At 55.4% G+C, this 19,068-nt stretch overlaps 1 protein-coding gene across 1 annotated transcript; it reads right to left on the bottom strand.

Annotated features, from left to right (window-relative positions):
- Positions 1 to 268: 268 nt before the first annotated feature.
- LOC119109859 (endochitinase-like) lies at positions 269 to 14,737 on the bottom strand. Its single transcript, XM_037233611.1, has 11 exons — positions 14,625 to 14,737; positions 7,411 to 7,652; positions 6,846 to 7,022; positions 6,251 to 6,474; positions 5,340 to 5,627; positions 4,701 to 4,763; positions 3,761 to 3,910; positions 3,254 to 3,563; positions 2,413 to 2,649; positions 1,453 to 1,713; positions 269 to 453 (listed from the first exon to the last, which is right to left on the bottom strand). Exons 2-11 carry the CDS (start codon positions 7,643 to 7,645, stop codon positions 269 to 271), a joined length of 2,130 nt encoding a protein of 709 aa, XP_037089506.1. The 5' UTR covers positions 7,646 to 7,652; positions 14,625 to 14,737.
- Between the last annotated feature and the right edge of the window lie 4,331 nt (positions 14,738 to 19,068).

The raw sequence follows: 19,068 nt of genomic DNA, 5'->3' as shown, positions 1-19,068 counted from the left end.
GGGGAGCCCTCCGCGGACATCACGCCCACTGGCGGTGGGGAGCCCTCCGCGGACATCACGCCCACTGGCGGTGGGGAGCTCTCTACGGACATCACGCCCACTGGCGGTGGGGAGCCCTCCGCGGACATCACGCCCACTGCGGTGGGAGCCGTCTACGGACATCACGCCCACTGGCGGTGGGAGCCCTCCGCGGACATCACGCCCACGGGCGGTCCGCGCCGTCCCGCCACACGTACCACCGCAGTGAATACGAGTACGCCCCTGCGGCTCACTCACTGTTGTCAAAGTCCGTCCACTCGTCGAATGAGACGAGCGTGAGCTCGTTCGGGTCAAGCACGGCGTACTCGTAGATGACGTGCGAGCAGAGCGTCGGGTCGATGTTCTCTGGGGCGAAGGCCGAGCCGCCCTCGCGCCGCCACGCCCAGTTGGTGAAGTAGCAGACCACCTTGTTGTCTGTGAACAGGTGCGGTTCGTGCTCAATAACGTTTCGTCACTTCTAAAGCTGTCACTGAAGACAGCTGTGATACCGCAAGTGATGCAGTCTATGTCTATGAGCTGCAAAGACTCTGGTAGCGTACATGCTTTGCTTTGTTCACGTCTTATGTTGCAGCTCATGTTATGCCAATGTTCACCTGTTCGAGGAAGTTAAAAGTTTAATGCAAGCGTACGTAAAAATGTTGATACGTTACGTCCCGAGTTTCTTGATAAGAAATAATGCCACTGTTAAAGGCCTTATCTCTGCAGCCGGAGCTTGTCTGAGTTCTGAGCACCAAAACTCTGTGAGGTGGTATGGATACACCAAACAAGCAGGAATCTGCAGCGGAGAGATATACTGCTCTCTTTTGACATACATCACGGAGGCAAATTGGATTTATCCGAGGCGCTCGTGGGAATTATGAAGCAGGCTGCTGTGCGCGTCAACAGCATTAAGGCTGTGGCGGCGAGAAAAATACTTGTCAGAGCTAATTGTAGCTGACATGTTTTTGCTTCCTAATTTTCTCGCTGAGTTTTAAGAGCCTTTAGCCACCTTCCTACGCATCTGAAAAGTCACCCCGCCATGTCACAGAAATAGCTTGTCGGACGTGCTACATCATGTTGCAATGCCTCTCCGGCGCATCAAGTGGCTAACAAGTGGGCTTTCTGTAACATGCAACAACTTTTGTCAGCGTACGAGATCGAACGATCCCTCTAGAGAACGTATGAAGACATCACGCAATTCCCACGACAGACGTTCACAATGAGGATAGGCTTAACGCCTTTCAGGCTTTATCCAGATGCCGTTGTAAAAAAAAAATGTGGAAAAATTTGCTCGTTTGTAGTCAGGAACGCCGGTCAGACACCGGTGCCGGATGTTGGCTGTAATGCAGTGCGTTTGCTGCGTGGTGTATAGGGAAGAGACCTTGCGGTTTGCAAACAGCACAGCCACCACGTGCTGCCGCCAGTGACGCTCACCTTGCGAGGCTCGAGTGGCGACCATGTCCGGGCCCAGGTCATCACCAATGCCGGCCACGCGCGTGGCCACGCCGCGCTGGCACTGCACCCTGTTGGGGTAGTTGCAGGTGCCCGAGCGCGTGTCGAAGTGCATGTGCGGCCCGCAGGTGAGCTGGTGCGTGCGGCCTTGGTTGCACCACACGTACATGCTGCAGTCGTCCGGGCTGGAGAAGAGCCCGCTGCCAGAGCGGGGGCACTGGAACGTGGGCGGCTCGCGCCCGTCTGCCGGCACAGTCGTCCCCCGGTCAGCTGACGGCCGTCTGGTGGCCGCTTGGGGGCATCAGCGCGATCTCAGGGGCCGCCGAGGTCGCCAGGGCACCTCCAGGGGACTTCGAATCGGTGTGATGTAGAGAGGTGATGAGAGGAAGCGGAAGTGGGTCCGGTGACTGGGTGCCTTGGGGTCGTGAGTGGAGAGCAAGCTGCAGTAGCTGGCATACCTTTGCAGTTAAGTTTGCGCAATAGGTTTAATCCTCTATGTTTCGCGATGAATTACATTTTCAAAGTTGTCATCGAACAGTCCTCGTTCCGGTGGAATCACCACGCGAACTTTTCCCTACAGTCTCAAACGTGGTTGTGACAAGTTTACAATGAGCCAGTTGAACCTAACAAGAGTCTGGTGGCCGAGTGCCTTGTGACCGTGGGTGGAAAATTGGAAACGACGCGGGCTTGTGGAATGTGCACTGGGTTAATGAGCTGCTGTGGCGCGTAATTCGCTGCCATGACATAAGCACTAGCGATAAAACTAAAGTTTTTTTCTGTCAGTCGCCATCCAAAACACCTCCACAAATTGGATTGGCTAGCAGAACCCTGCGTGACAGCCTGTGTATCTCAGCCATGGGATTCGCATGGAGCCTGGCGACACCGCAAGGGCGTCACCAGCATCGCGAGCCTGACGTCGCGCCGTTGGCCGGTAAAGCTCACCGAGTCCTTCCTCTTCGACCATGCCGGCGCCGCTCGGGCAATCCGACACTTGGTCCGCCCAGTTGCAGACGTTCTTCTCGCTGTCGAACACCAGGCCGTCGTTGCAGACCGACTTGTGGCCCATGCCGTTGGAGCAGTGGTAGTAGACCTTGCAGTTGTGCGGATCGCGGAAGAAGCCGTCCGCAGGGCAGCTAAACTCGTCCTGGCTCGACGGCAGCGACGTCGCGCCGGTCGATGCTGAAACCGCAGACGCAATGACGTCAGAGCGCGCTTGTGATCCGGCTCCAAACCCAGGAGCCCCTGACAACCATAGTTTTGCAGTGGTTACGTAACCGTCGGTGACAAACACAAGCCCGTCCCAGGATGTGCGCCTGCCTGAGCGTGTGTCCATCTGTTGACCTGTCTGTCAGCGGCAGCCGAGGCAGCCCTCGTGGCGGCGTCGTTAGTGGTGAGACGGCAGTAGCTATTGTGCCAGGGCAGACTTGTTGTCGCGCCTTTACAGCAGGTAAGTGACCGTGACAGGCATTGTTGTCGCAATAATAGCTGTTTTTGGCGGAGGTGAATAAGAAGGGATCCACGCAAAGCAGATGGAAATTAGCCGGAAACAGGGGATCGCATCGTAAACTTTTCAGCCTTATTTTTGTGAGAGAAATGAAACAGTTTGTTTTTACATGAAACGACAAAAAAATGCTTCGCACGGGTGGTAAATTGTGCGAATTTGTAATGACAGCCACTGACGCTTCAGGCAAAGCGCGTTACACGTGGCATTGAGCTTAACATCTTTAAAAGACCTAAGCCATCGGACGACCGACCAAACCAACGCCACGATCTGTGGACTCACGGGAGGACGTCGTGGTCGGCTTCTCCATCATGGTGGAAGGCTTCTCGGTCGCCATAGGTTTCATGGTGGTCATGGACTCGATCGTGGTCATTGTCCCAGGCATGGTGTCCGGCTTCATGGTGTCCGGCTTCATGGTCGTCATGGGCTTCATGGTCGTCATGGGCTTCATGGTCATCATGCCGTCGGTGCTGAGCTTCTCATTGATAGCGCGGAGCAGGGGCCACTTGCCGCCGCACACGCCCTGGAAGTCGTCCAGGTCGATCGCCCAGACGAAGGCGCCGCCCAGTCCCAGCTCCTTCACCAGGTCCATCTGCGGCGCGAGAGCAGCACGGGCGGCGTCAATGGGAGACGCAGCGGAGGAGATGTGACCTGAGGTGCGGGACGTAACACGGCGCTTCATAACGCTCAGCGGATCGTGTAGTACAGCCCGTTTCTCCAAACGCCAACAACATTTCCCACGCTGTGGCCCACGGCCCATGAGCAACGCTGATTTGCACCCGGCCTCACCTTTTTGGAGACGTATGAGTAATCATCGTAGCCGACCCAGGCTTTGTCCTTGTAGGCATAAGGTCCGCCAGCGCCGTCCTTCTTGATCGTCCAGCCCGGCTCCTGCGCCAGCGTCTTGCACACCTCGAAGTAAGCCCAGTAGCCTTTCTCCTACAGGACACATTTTTGGAAGCTCAACGCATGCAGCTCAACTCGTATACAAGAATACGTGAAAGCAGTATGTTCCTCTTGCTATAGCAGTGCTTGCAATATTAAATGTAGCTGAAGAAAGAATTGCGTTTTAGCTACCAAACCAATTGCAATCTGTTCCTGTTTATTAATCTAGATAGTGTAAAAATTTGCAGTCCATATGGTTGTTACTTACAACTCAATCATGTTGTTAGCACTTCACTATTAAACAGTAAAGTCCAAAACTTTTTACCACTTGAACGTTAACGGAAAAATATATGAGCTGGTGCAATCATCACACATTCTAAGAAAGCTCCACAATTAGCTCTAGTATAAATGCCGAACGACGCAGTCACCATAAGACATGAAGTCAAAACTTCGGCAGGGGGAAAACCATGACCCGACACAAAATTGCCTGTTTGTTCCCGGTCAGATCCTGATGCTAGATGCATCTGATACTCAAATGGTTTCAGGGCACTTGCTCAACTGATTCCGATAGCATACCAAGCCCGAGCAGGCCTGCACTGGGTGTCTGTGGACGCTGTGATGCCACCACGGCATGGCTGGCGCGCCGGCCGACCGGCCCGGCGGGTAAGCACCTGAGCCGCGCCGCAGCCCACGTCCGGCGTACCACTGACCTGGTGTACATGGCCGGCAGGCCAGTACCTGAGCCGTGCCCCAGCCCTGCCCGGCGTACCACTGACCTTGGTGTAATGGCCGGCGGGCAGGCACCTGAGCCGCGCCGCAGCCCACGCCCGGGGTAACCACTGACCTTGGTGTACATGGCCGGCGGGCCGGCGCCGGTCGAGGCGGCTCCAGGCGTCGTGTCGGGCGCCTCGCCAGCATGAACGAGCGGCCGTAGAACGGCACACCGAGCAAACACCTTCTGGGGTCGGCCCCCTTCTTCGATCCACAGCTTCAGGCCCGTCGCGCTGCCGAGAAGAAAACAGTGGGCGGTCAGGTTTTAATATGTTTTTGGGACCGTCACACGATAGTAATGCTTCTGGAGGACGTTTCGCTAAAAATATCACTGTAGGCTAATTGTCGACAAAGTTTGGCAGCATTCCATGGTAATAACAAAAGTCACGACCTGACTAGGTGTCTGGTTTGAACAGGTACAACCGAAAGGTCTGCTGACACCGAAATTAGAACTAAAGCATGCTCGAAAATAGAATTCAACAGATAGTATCTGAGCTTCTCTGTCCAGAATGACGTTACTACAGCGTCAAGCTACTGACAAAACATACTAAACGACGTTACTATGTCCGCGTGTCCACATTTTTATGCCATCTTCATTTCTTTTGCCCGTCCAACATGTCCCTACACCCGCTCCCCAATAACGCTAACTTTGCACGACGGCCAGCTCCCACCTGACTGCGCACCGACACGCCGCTGGCCGAGCACTACTCACCGTGTTCAGCTTGGCAAAGCTCCACTTGTCGCTCTCGCGGCGGTGCAGTGGCGAGTGATGGTCGGCGAAGTTCTCCCAGGGGCCACGCAGGTCGTACGTCATCACGTTGATGAAGTCCAGCTTGGCGGAGAGGCGCGGCACGTGATAGCCCTCGTTGACGCGGAAGCCGGCCGGCGAGACGGCCGCCGAGAGGAGCAGGCCGTGCGGCTGGAACGCCGCGTATAGCTCCTCCACTAGCAGCGCGAAGTTCTCCTTGTCACTCCACGTAGCCGTTGCGGTCCGAGGCGCCTGAGGAAGGTGCCAGTCGTGATGAGCCTTATGTATACAGACATTGGGCTTGCTTTATTATCACTAAGGGTACCAACCCGGCGCTGTGAAATCTGGAGAATTTCAAGAACTTTCTACAGAGCAGCGAATTAATCTCTCAAACTCGCAAAACTAAAAAAAACTATCTTAAGTTTGTTTCTAGGCACTAATCTCATTAAGAGCCCTGAGATCCCTTCGGAAATGCGAGGCGGCGCTTTGCTTTCTTTGAACTACAGATCGCGTCTTTCGAGTCTCTTTTCTTTTCAAGAGACGCCTAAATTTTGTTCAGCACTTCGTGATGCCGAGAAAACCTGACAATGTATCGGTTGGCGACCATGCAAAATTATTCAAAAGTGCTGTTATAATTACGGTAATGCTAAACACTCAAGTGCGCTATTACTGCGACGCCCATAACCTGGTCAGCGTTCAGCGTGCTCCAGCCCTAAAGATTCGCCAGACTTGTTTTGATTGCTGGATCCCGTGCGTCGTTCTCAAACCAAACTGCGTTATCAAGAGCTGCCCTCGGTGTGGAGCGCATCGAAGGCGCCAAATCAGCCCATCTGACCCGGCCGACTCGACTTCCGCCGCAACGCAGCGGAACGGGCCGCGCGCCAGCCGAACTCACCAGGGTACTCCCAGTCCAGGTCCAGTCCATCGAACTTGTGCTCCATGAGGAAGGCGGTGGCCGACCGGACGAAGTGCGTGCGGCTGGCGGCTGTGCTGGCCATGTCAGAGTACTTCTTGCCGCCCTCGTTCCATCCCCCGATTGCGATCATCACCTTCAGCTGGGGGTTCTTCTGCTTCAGAGCGATCGCCTCGGCATAACCACCTGTAATGGCAACAGGTCGTCACGTCTCTGCACCGCCCACGGAACGTCTTCCGGCACTGTCGCATGCTAGGGTCGCTTACAGTGCCATGAAATGTCAGGCTTCGTCAATTACGGGTCGTAAAATAACCACAAAGGCAAGTGCATCCACAGGACCACCGATTAACCACACACATTTTAAACGCAACGTAAAGCAGTGCTGGATTTCCCGGAAGAGGACTGCAATACATCTTAGGCGATGGACCAGACTGGGGAAACCCATTGCCATCTATCCTTCGCGTGACCGCAACAACGGGTCGTCCATCGACTGGTGACGCCCGTCAAGAGCGTCCCGACGAGCGGGCCGAAGCCAGGAGCACCAGAGCGGTGCTCACCCTTCTCAATGTCGAGCTTGGGGTCCAGGCTGACAATCTCCAGCGTCTTGTTGTGCAGGCCGGCGAACGAGTAGATGAGGTGCGTGCAGCCCTGCTCCTGCACGTCGGACGGGCGGAAGCTCATCGGCTCCGCCCGGTAGATGGCCCACGCGCCATAGTAGCACACGATCTTGTATCCTGCGGGACAAGCGATGGGTTCAATGGAGGGTCACTGATGTGTGGACTGACAGGATCGGTCGTGGTCAGGGTCGCTGTGGCCGGTTGGTGTGTTTGGTTACGATTAATTTTAGTAGCGTTGCGTGGCTGATTCCTGGAACTCAGCCCACTTAAACGCGAGGTAGCTGATTGTGGTAACGAAGACCAAGACGGCGTGACATTATCGCAATCGATCGCAGATTAGCAAAGGCCGAGAGTGTTTCTTCACATCCTGAAGCGATGACAAAACGAATAAGATCAGTCTTAATTAGCTGCAACAAAGTTGACCCCCCCCCCCCCCCCGCCCCCGTGCCGCTGTGACAGGTTTCAAGCCTATGAACCGGCCCGGCGTCCAGTGCTGTGGCCTCACCATTCTCAGCAGGGGTGCGGATGGCCGGGGCGCTGCTGTAGTCCCTGTAGGTGAGCCTCTCCAGCGCTTCGGCCGCCGGCCCCTCGCCGGGCGGGCTTTCCACGTGTCCGCGGGGCATGGTGGCCCTCGTGAGCGGCGTCCGGTCGTCGCCCCAGTAGGCGGCCTGGCTGGCCTGGGGCGCGCAGCTCAGCGCCAGGAGCGCCGCCAGCGCGCACGCCGTCACCGACATCCGCATCGTGAGCCTGCCGAAAGTCGCGTCACTCAGCGCGGGGCGGGCGCTATCGTCCCGAGCGCTGCGTCCTCGAGCACGGGGGCCGGTGACTCACGGGCCCATCGGCGCGTTCTTGTGTACCGGACGTGAGTGTAGCCGCTCGATAGCTGGGGCGACCACGTCACCCATGAATAGCTTGGGCGACACGTCACCCCTTCAGAATTGCTCTGGAGTGGGCTTTAGTCTCCCTTTCAGTGCTGGTCACAAATTGTCGTTTTCTCACTTCCCTGTTGAAAACAATGTTCATGGTTAATTGTTACCCAGATCTTAAATGGTCTGTCTACAATCCCTCGGATGTTGCTACACCTATGGTATGGAAACCGGCAGAAATGCTACAAATCGACGTGGTGAAATACAAGGATATCGTGGGGATCGAGGTAAGGTGCATTGTCGGCGAGGAGAAAATTGAAATTTTTGTTCCAAAACACAAGTTTTGAACTGAAGCTTAGAGAGCCTGTCACCAGATGGCAATGCCAATAATTCCTGGGAAGATATGCAACCCGCTATAGCTTAGATGTACTTATGCGTAGACGTTTGGGGTCCTCTGCCGGGTCCTCATCCTTCATCATTACGCCTGGGACATAATTGCGCAATTACATCACCAGGTGGAAGAAAATGACAGAAGTCATGATGATAAAAACTCCGCTGGAATGTCATCAATTATTTCTCTATTGCGTGCCGTCAAAAAAGGGATTTAAGAAATTTCTTAAGCACCACGTAGCAAACACGCTGATCAATAGCGGAAATAAAAATACATCATCCTATCCGCATGCTAGACAGATGGCAAAGCACGTAAATAACTAATGAGCATATTCATTTGACATATCGCACTCCGCCCCATGGCCAAAGACGCTCACATAACTCATTCAATTAGCCCGTACCGGTGAGTTATGACAGGCGGCGGCGGCCGGCCGCCGGCGCGCGCGGTTACGGCCCGTGGCGCGCGAGCGCAGGTGGCCAGCCGACCTTGGCAGTGACCGATAACGAGCGCCGAGAAAAAGCCGGCGCTGTGACGACACACGGCGCTTGCGGCGGGACCATCGCAATTAGGCGGCGCATAGTCGCGAGTTGAGGACTGACGAGCCGCGCGTGATGCGTCGGCACCAGCCGGTCGGGCCGGTCCCCGCGCCCGCGCCCGCGCCCGCCGGCCGCACGTGCTGGCGCTGATGTGCGCCACGACCGACCGCGGCCGGCGGCCGCTGCGGGAATTGCGAAACTTTGGCAGCTCTCGTTAACGACTCATCCAGAACAAGGAGGTGGTATGACGTCTCGTCCGTCTGCGCAGACAAGTCTGGTCTGATGACGCCAGATTTGATCAGGTGCTGCAGAGGTCACAGCCGGAGTTGGCGCACAGGCGAATACAGGAAGCGATGCGGAACAACGGGCTGGACGTGAACTCTGCCTCGTTATGATAACGTCATCGCATACCACTTTTAAGGTGTCACATGCAGGATGGATGCACATCTGAGGATTTGGCCTTTAGAAAACCTGCGGCATTTCATTTCTTACCTAAATCACCACACGTAGAAGGCAGCGCAATCAGCTATTTTCAGTAGCACAGCGAAGCAGTCAAGCAGATCATTTCGGGAATCTAGCACGCTCTATTTTTCAAGAACAGACGGGGGTAAGTCATGCCTGGAAAGAAAATGCTGGCATTTAAAATATCATTAACGCTCCCTGTGATATTTATCATGCGTGTGGGGTTTTATCTCCCAACGGCGACTAATTTCCCGACGCAAGAAGCACGTCAGTTCGAGATTAATTATGCTACCTCGACCTTATTTGGTCCCTAAAACTCCATCGGATACGCTTCGCTAGGTAGATAAATTACATCTGTCTAATGCCTTTTTGACCGATCTTTTGATTGGCGGCTGAGTGGGGCTTAGGTCAGTAACCGACCGTCCTTGACCTCTCGGTCCGCAGCCGGCTCTTTAACGCGCAGAGTAGCGAGGTGTTACTAACGGCCGGCTGGGCCCTGTGAACGGGTCGAAGATTTTGTGCATGCATGAGATCGACTCCCTTCTCTTGTGTGACTGCGTTGGCACCACATCTGCGGGTGCTGAACGAAAGCGCAGATAACAATGTACGACCGTACGTATGACGCTAACATCCAGTGGACGACCATGCACATTCAACTCCATACGTAGATTTAAGGCCAGTCGGGTGCAATGCCATCCCAGAACTACGTCATTAATTTGTTCTATCGCTTGCAAAACACAGCGGATCGTTGGCCGTGAGACGTGTCTCGTGACCTGCAGCGTGACTCAACAGGGGGCGCCCAGGTCGCGCCACCGGTCATCGGACGGGATAACATCAGCCAGCTGGGGTCAACAGCCACGGCTGCAGCTCGCGGCCGGTTCGGCGGCGGCCCGGCCGGCAGGTCATGGACCGGCCGGCAGCCGTACCGCACGCTGCAAGCGGCGCGCACCGCCGGCCACGGCCCGGCCACGGCCCGACCACGGCCCGACCACGGCCCGGCCGTGGCCCGACCACGGCCCGACCACGGCCCGACCACGGCCCGACCACGGCCCGACCACGGCCCGACCACGGCCCGGCCGCGCCGCGCGTCCCACTCGTCCCACTCGTCCCGCTCGTCCCGCTCGTCCCACTCGTCCCGCTTGTCCCGCTCGTCCCGCCCGTTTGACCCGGTCGGCACGGCCCAAAGGCTCGTTCGACACGCTCCAGCTGTCCCAGGCGGTGGGATTAGCCGATCGGACGCGCTCGACCCGTCCGCACCGGCTCGCGGCGGCGCGGCACGCCGGCGCCGGATCCGGCGGCGCGATTGGTGCGGTTTGGCCAGCGGCTGCGCCGGCGCGCCGGCCCGGCCTCTGCAGGGGCGCCGCGCCCCGGCCGCTCCCGGCCACTGGAACGCGGCTCCACGGCGCAGCGATCGCCGCGGCCGCATCCCAGACCTCTCGCCGGCAGGCGTGTGGACACCGCAGCCGGCGAGGCTGAGCGAGGCCCGTTTTCAGGTCGGCTCGACGCGGATAAAAAGCCGGCCCCGCCCCAGGGGCGGCGTCGTGGCTACTCACCTTCCACAAGGTCAAGCGGTAAAACAGGGCCGGTGGCGGCGCCGGACCGGGGTCGCTGACCCTCCGGTCAGCCGGGCCTGACACTGGGTTGGGCTGGTATGTCGGCAGAGCCCGAGCCTCGCTGCCTCGCGGGCTCAGCCCGCTCCTCCGGTGGCAAGCGGGACTACCACGGCACACGGCCTGCCTTCAGCCGACCTTGCCGCAACAGTGACCCGCGCCGCCGATGACGATTATTTAGCCGTCCAAACGGCAACAGACCACATCGAAGACGAGGACGGACATCCCTCGGCGCATCTGCTGCCTGAACTCGGCTGGAGTTGACTTGTCACAGTGGGCGTGAAGGACGCCCGGTTGTTAGCCATGAGGTTAAAGTGCAACATGGACAATGATCAAGCGGCCCTCGGGCGTAACCCACGGTGCATCTTCATGACTTTGTTTTCGTTACATGATCCGTGGCCTTTCGTGGCGGCATGCTCGGAAGGAAATGTAACGAAGCACAAACCAAGGAGAGGTGGGGCGGCAAAGGACAAATGCACTTAGACTGAATGCCTTTTCACACTTTTTGAGAACGAAAAGAGCTATTGCTATGTGGCTAGCTCCTTAGGCACAAAGTAAACACCCGAATGCAATTGCCGCATCACTGAAAGTTGTGCACCTACTACTAAGCTCAGAAAAAAACAAAAATATACACTATGTAATTTAAAGTTACATAGAGGAAGGACAGTAGGCATTCAACCAGTTTTGCAGATTTCAAAGGCAAGTGACCTTTCATTACTTTTCGCAAGTCGATGACCTTATGCAATCTCTTGAGCCATTTGGATCGTCAAAGGAGCTACGCCCAGCAGGAGGGGCGGAAACCTCGTCGAAGCAGTGCTGAGAATTCCAATCACTGACAACTGAAACAGCGGCATCGACAACCATTGCATTCCTCTGACCTCTCGCGGCCAAATACCCCGAGTTTGATTATTACGGTCACCTCAAGAATTTCCCATCGGTAGATTTGCCCCAGGGTGCGTTCCAGGTATTTTCCGGACATTAAACCCAATCGACGCCGAGCGGAGTAATCCAAGTAATGTTTGCTCTTTTGCTGAGTTTGATAACTTTTGCGCATGGAAAGAATGTGTTTTATTGGACCATCTGCCAGATGCGTGGCACGGACGAGATGACGGCCGCCGGATAATGCACTCACAGCAGATGCTAGAGATGAAACTGGGCCAAACTAATCGACAAAGTTACGAGGGCTGCCAGAGAAATCCAGTCCCTCCAATTTCATGATTACAGAGGCAACCTTAATTTACACCGTAATGAAGTGCCAGCTTGCACCATCCGGCACAGCGCTCTCAGATTCCAAAGTTCCCAGCAAATGTCACAAGCACCTTTCGGCCGGTGCGACGGACACCTGCCGGTGGTGGCCGGCGTGGCAACGAGCTCCGCTCTCCCGTGGCACCTCCCGGGGCGGCGCAGCAGGCCGCTGCCGACCGTCTTAGACTGACCGACGGTGCGTGCGCGCGCACCGCGGGTGTGTGGTGCCGCCGAGCGCACCGCAAGACGTGCCATAGAGGCATGCCACGCGTGTGTACCGCGCTGTGCATCACTGGCGTGTGCCATAAAGGCATACTGCAGGTGTTTGCCGCGGTGTACATCAGTGATGTGTGCTACAGGGTGTGCCACTGTTTGAACGATAGAGATGTGCGACGGCAGCGTATCACAGGAGTCAAGCACGGGGTGCAGCACGGGTGTTTACCACGAGGGCGCACCGCAGGGATGTACTAGAGTTGCACCACATGGGTGCGGTTGCACCACAGGGGACTAGTGCGGGTGTGTGCTGAAGGGTGCACCACTGGTGCGTACCGAAGGTACGCCACAGAGTGCACACCGGGGATGCACCACGGTAGTGTCTCACAGGGGTTAACCACAGGAGTCAACCACAGGGGTCAGCCACAGGGGTCAGCGACAGGGGCGCTCCGCGGTGGTGTGCTGGGAGCGAAGCGGCGGGCCCCACCGCGTCGGAGCCGCAGAGGCTAGCAGTCGGGCGGGTGCCGCTGTTGCCAGGCGACGCCATGGCCAGATTTGGGGACCAGCGGCTGAGTCGTCCAGCATGATTTGCATCAAGCTGCTGCTGAGGGCATTGACACTTGGCTTTGAAGTGCACCGCATCTGAATGCAGTGTTGATATTTGGTGCAAATTTGGTGGCGCTTTATTTTATAGCATCTTTGCTCGGATCCTTAGCATCTTTATAGGTGTTTTTTGGTCGAAATGAGTTGCACTCATCTGGACGAGCGTGCGGTTTGCGGAAACTCGTACGATCTTTGTGAAGACTGTCAAGCCCAGGACATAGACGGACAACGTATGACCGTTTAGGCCGATTCATCTCAAGCCAACGTTCCTTTCAATAGGCATTCCTGCGGCACTCGAGCAAACGGTACTAGCATCCAGGTAAAAACGCCGTGCTGCAGAAGATTTTCCCTCATGATAGCCTTATCGAATTAAGCGGCTTAAAGGCGGCTGTCTGGCCAAGAAATGCTGCCAAAGAACCGCTGACTAGGTCAACACACCGTTTTTCCCCACAGAGGGTGGTGTATCTCGACTAAATCGCAGTGGTAGTATTTCATGGTCAACGTGTCCAAGCAGGGCGCTGTGAAGGTCGCCCAGCTGCCTTTGCCGGCCAGCCAGTCGGCAGGTGCCGCTGGGAGGCGGTAGGTGCTCAGGTCGGTGGATAACGGCTAATCGAGATACACATGTTTGTGACCTGTTTTTGTTTCGTGTCAACCGCGAAGAAACAAGATCACCATGTGATCACCACGCAGGTAAGTTTGAACACGCCTTCTCTTGATGACTACCTACCGTTATCGTTATAACGCATTTGCATGACAGAACGACCGCTAAACGTCCGCCAAGCGCTGTGCCTTGGATCAGCATTAGTCAACGACAGCTCTACCACCAAATGACCACAGTGAATCACCAGCTGATAGCACGCAAACTTGGCATCCCCGCCCCGGCCCATCCCAGTCATGAGAACGTCTTCTGGGTACAACCTCGTGACACTGACTCATCGAGCGGGCGTGAATGCGCGCTTCCTTCCGAGTCAGCTTCCGGCCTCGTCGCCAGCCGGCGACTCGGCAAATGTCACCACAGGCCTCACGGCCGCTGGCGAACTCGGCCGGTCCGGCGCCCAGCCCGCAAACCGGAACAAACAGTCGCTAAACCGGCACAAACAGGCGGCAAACCGGCACAAACAGTGACTGAGCTTGGCGAGGCTGGACCCTGAGCAAGTCGACCGAGTCGGGCTGTCCGGGCTATGACGATACCGACATGAGCTTCGTGCCCACACCAACGCACGGAGGATTTGAGAACGTCCGGACGGAGACGCAGCTGACCGGAGAACGTCCGGACGGGGACAAAACTGACCGGAGAACGTCCGGACGGGGACAAAACTGACCGGAGGACGTCCGAACCAGGATACAGAGAAGTAGAGGACGTCCGAACAGAGGTGAATGGGTCGAGGAGCGTCTAGCCCGGGGAACGTCCCGACCCCGGTCAAACGGACCACAGAACGCCAACCCCGGCCGAGGAGCGCAGCTCCACTGAAGCGTGAAAGTCATTCGCTTCATGATCGGTAACACCGCGGAAGTGGCCGCCGTGGAGCCGTTCGCTGGCGGCGGTGGCCTGTGGGGGATGCACACGGCAGTAGGCCGAGAGCCTCAAGAGCAGGCCACGAGTCACAGCTCACTGCCGGCTTGTGCTAATCTCCGCACGGCCGAGGCCACGACGACGGCCGTCCGGACGCGGCAGCGAGGCGATGAAAGCCCACCCGGGCAGACACGGACAGCTGGGTACGGTTCAAAGGGATGCCACCAAAGCGTCGCACAACGAAGGGCGAACAGCGTTTGGGGCGTGCTCGGAGTCCCACCTGTCTGGCACTGACGGACGGGCAATCCTCTGCCGCTGGAGAGTGACGCCTGATGAACAGCACCACCGCGCTCTGCGCTGTCAGCCCGCACCGGGTGCGACAGCCCGGCAAGGAATACCGACTTCAAGCTGCCACAGGCTGTATAGGCTTTATAGAACGGCGTCGTGCCGACGGGCCGCGGCCGGCCGTCCGGTCAGCGGGCGGGGCGTGTCGCGGCACGGCCAATCAGCGCGCTCGCCGCCGCTGTCCACTGACCTCTTCCTGTTGGCGCGCCGGTCGGCTTCCTGGTGCAGCGGTCGGCTCCGCCGGCTGGAGAGGACCGGCCGGCGGCCGAAGCTGGCGCGGGGCGCGCCAGCGGGATGGCCGGAGACAGGTCATCACCCACACACCGCAGACTCGATTTAACCCTTGGAGATTAGCGACCGGTGCGCGCCTCGCCACGCGACTGGTAACAGCTGTTCCATTACGGTGCTCGGCTTCTGTTTCGGGCTCGGGTTGCTCAGCTGGGAAAGGTTTCGCCTCGTTCGGGCGATGAGGCCTGTGACTGAAGCGTACTGCAGGGATTCGCTGAATGCATTGCACTCACTTCAGTGCAAGCGTAGTAACATCATCTGGCAATGCCAAATGTGATCACACAAGCAACTTGTTAAGTTTAGCAGTAATTCAGTTGAATCGTTATGGTACATCGGCTTTTCAGCTAAGTGAAGTCCGCCTCTGTGGTCAATCAGCTGGCTGGGTAAACCAGGGCGAGGCTTCCTTTTACAAGACATCTATACGGGCGTTTGGGCCTGTGGGCTTTATTTTAACAAGACTGTGTCCCGGATATTGCTCGAGCTATTAAAAGCGGCGTATGGTGCAAATGCGTTTGATCAATCTAACAGCGCGCTGCGAAGGTTGCATTCACAGTTTGTAAAGGGTCTCTTCGGTAACGATAAGGAACTACAGTGTCAGCCTAAACTACGAAAACCATCGCTGATTCGTGTATGCATTTAAGGTGAGCTTGACGCGGCAAAATTTCACTGAGAGGGTTAAATCTGATAAGAAAAATGCTGAACGCAAAACAGTGGACCTTCATATTGTAGCACCCATCTGACAACGTTTGGTCCCGTTTGACGAAATTCCGGCTAAGTGCCTGGTGAAGCCGAACCAAGCGAGCCAGCAGAAAACCTGGACCTCTTTGCCAACTTTGGGACTATGCATGCTACGGTGAGACTCATTTTTCTCAAAGCCCGCCTGGGAAGCTGAATCGCACGTTGATAGCACCCACCTGTAATGGATCATGACATAATGATGTAGCATTGTGTTTACAGTTCGCAATCCAACATCGCAATCTAAATTAAGATATGCTCTAACCATCCGTGAAGCTCCTTTCCCCAAATTTGCATTAGGCCCATTTGACTAAGCTTGATCTTGGATTACATAATACCTTACTATTGCCGAGTTAGGAAGATTCATGCCATACTGACTGTGTGCTGTAGAATCGCATCATCGTACTGTGCGGTAGAGCACAGGAAACAAACACAGAAAGCGCTTTAGAATGTATCTTTCACAACAAACATACTTTATCGGGTGCAAGAATGCGGAATGTGTCCGACATAATTATCGCAACAAATACACCTTTACTCCTCACATGTCCAGGGTAGGTTTCTTAATTTGCGCGCAAAATGTGGGAGATACTTGTGAAACGATCCTAAAAAAAACTCCAGGAGATTGTAAAATGTCTTTCAGAAACCTTCAGGATCCTGCGGTCTTTAGATTTCTTCGTCGGGCGGGGATTAAGACCATCGATGAACTCGGATGACTGGAACGAGCGTACCACCTCCGTTTATTTCTCAAAGGTAGTTGAACTTTCAAAGCCTTTTTAACCGGATGGGCTACGTGTCAGTCTGTAATGAGGCAGGGAACAGGTAGTGCAACAGACGTCCTAGAAAAGGATCTCTTCTCCGTTCGGAAGTTATGCATCATTGTTATGTTTTCGTACTGTTTCATGCCACAATGGTGTGCCCGGAAGCAAAGTATACCTAAGAAATCTGGACAAACCCAACTGACCGAATAATGGTAACTAGCTGGCTCTATTGCGGCGTAAGTTGATCACGTTCTCAGCGACTCTGGTAGATGGTGGTTTACGGTATTTTTGAAGGCCTTCCTGACGGTTGTTGACCTGTGTACCGTATGAGGTGGTGGGCAGCTCCAATAAGAGGAGGGGATCAACAGACATTTCCGCCATAAGTCCTGTTCCGTGTGGTGAAGCTCGCACGGCGCTGAGCGGGGCTTGTGGCCGAAACATCAGCTGAGTGCTGATCCCCCGCTGACGTAAGAGCTGCCCACCACCCGACACGGTATACAGGCTAGCAACCGTCACCGAACTGATCCAGCTGCAGCCGATAGTAAAGCAACGGTTAAAGCACCATTGTAGACGTGGTAAGTAATAATATAATACCAAGCGTAGGTCAAAATGCGTAGGTCAAAATATGCGAAGACGTATCAGCTAGCTATGCTACATTGTCAGTGAAGCTGTCAGAGGAATGAAACACGCGCGTGGGCCAGCTACTGAGAAACACACCAAATGAGCCCAGCAAGCAGCTGTATTGAGACGTTGTTACAACACAGCGAGTCATTGAATGTAATTCCACAGTAATATTGTCCTAATTAGACTCCATTTGGGAAAGTCCCACTAATGCATGTCGACGCTACCGCTTATGCATTTTACATGTATTAAACGTGATTTTTGTCTACCTTAAGGAATCATTAAAAATAGAATACGTTCGTCAAAAGCCTTCTCCAGCATGAAAGTCCTTTTTGCAACATCACGTCACGACGTGAGCGCAGAGCTACGGCCCAATGTCGCATGGATTGGTAAATAATCAGATCGATGTACATCCATCGTCTCAAGCGCGACTGCTTCAACCATCGAACCTCATCGGGTCAAGTAACGACGAAATCGGTGAATGTTGGTGCATTTACGCCTATGAAAAAGACCGTTTATCAACATAAAGCATAAAGCAATGAACATAAAGCCACAAAAGCATGTGTTCAGTACACTTCCCACGACAAAGATGACAGCATGACCTTCAAAAAGTAATTTCCCAAACCTGCCAGCCCTTACCAGCCAAATTACAAAAAGGTCCGACAAAGGGTACCGTGACGATCGAGATCCCCTGGTCCTGAATTAGTCCCACGACCGAGCGTCTTTGTCGCCGCGTCCTCTGCTCCCCAGGCCTGTGTCCCTCGCAGAGTAGCGATCGGTCTCGGGCATGGCCCGCCCGGTGGGCCATTAGCAGCGGCGCGCTCTTTTTCTGCTAGGCCGCGGGACACGGAGGCGCCGTAAAAATGGCGGGGTAACGGCCTCGCGCGGCACGGCCACCCGCGCCCGCCGCCACGCGCCGCGCGCTCCTCACGGCCAAGGTCGAGGGCCGCCGCGCCGCGGCGCCGGCTCTGCAGGGCCGTCACGTTGGCTGCGCTCGCGTCCGCCGGGTTCCGGCTATCGCCACTGATCTTCCGGTGGATGGTCGCCAGATGTCGCCTTCCGAGGGAGGAGAGGGGGGGGGGGAGAGGATGCGCGACTGACTCAGCTAGCTCGCGCGGTGTGTTTTTTTTTTGTAGCGGGGGAGGGGGTGATGCTGCGCATTGGTCTTTTCCGTTAAGATGGATCAGCGGAACGCTAATTTCGGACAATCAGTCCGGATTGCGGTCAGCTTCACCCCACGCCAGTCCCATACCGCATCAGAGCTTGATGAGTCACGTCAATGCCCCAAGCACCCAGGCCAACACCGGCGCGCCAAGCGTAACGGTAAACGACCGTTAGATTTCAGCTCTTTTGCAACGGCAGTCGGCCGGCCGTATGTACGCTACTGCATCTGCAGACGGTGGAGTTAACCGCCGCATAAAACGGCAGACTGGTGGCGCGGTGCACGCCTATTGGCTTATAAAGCCACAGCAAGTATGCGCTCACGAGACGACGGCATGCTCGACCTAATTACAGTTCACACAAAATTGACAGTGCAAGGCTACGCTTGCAAGGCTCGTGGACTTACCTGTACGCAATTGTACGGAGACATTCATAAACAAGTTCAGCGTGAGGTATGACATTGGAAGGATTATCAAGGCTAGGAACATTACAGAGGACCATGGCTGCTAGTGTAACGTAGACCTGGGCTCAAGATCCGCATGGCTTGATAATAGAAGGCAGACTGACACCTACCAAAGGCAAAGCTAAATGGTGGGAAGCCCGTAATAATAATAAAAAACATCGCTGTAGCAAACTGCCTTTAGGAAATCATACGTTAAAAGTATGTTTAATGTTGGCTTGGAACGACTCTTCCAGGCATGGGACTTGAGAAAACAAACGGAATTGACATATTTAGCCATCTGTGCTATATCAATGCGAACAAACATCGCTATAACTGTTTTGACATCTCCCACCATTCTAACTGGGTGTCAATAT

The sequence above is a fragment of the Pollicipes pollicipes genome, unplaced genomic scaffold (genome assembly GCF_011947565.3).
Source record: "Pollicipes pollicipes isolate AB1234 unplaced genomic scaffold, Ppol_2.1 Scaffold_7231;HRSCAF=8579_pilon_pilon_pilon, whole genome shotgun sequence".
NCBI classification, from domain to species: domain Eukaryota; kingdom Metazoa; phylum Arthropoda; class Thecostraca; order Pollicipedomorpha; family Pollicipedidae; genus Pollicipes; species Pollicipes pollicipes.
This window is presented reverse-complemented; position numbering and strand designations above follow the sequence as displayed.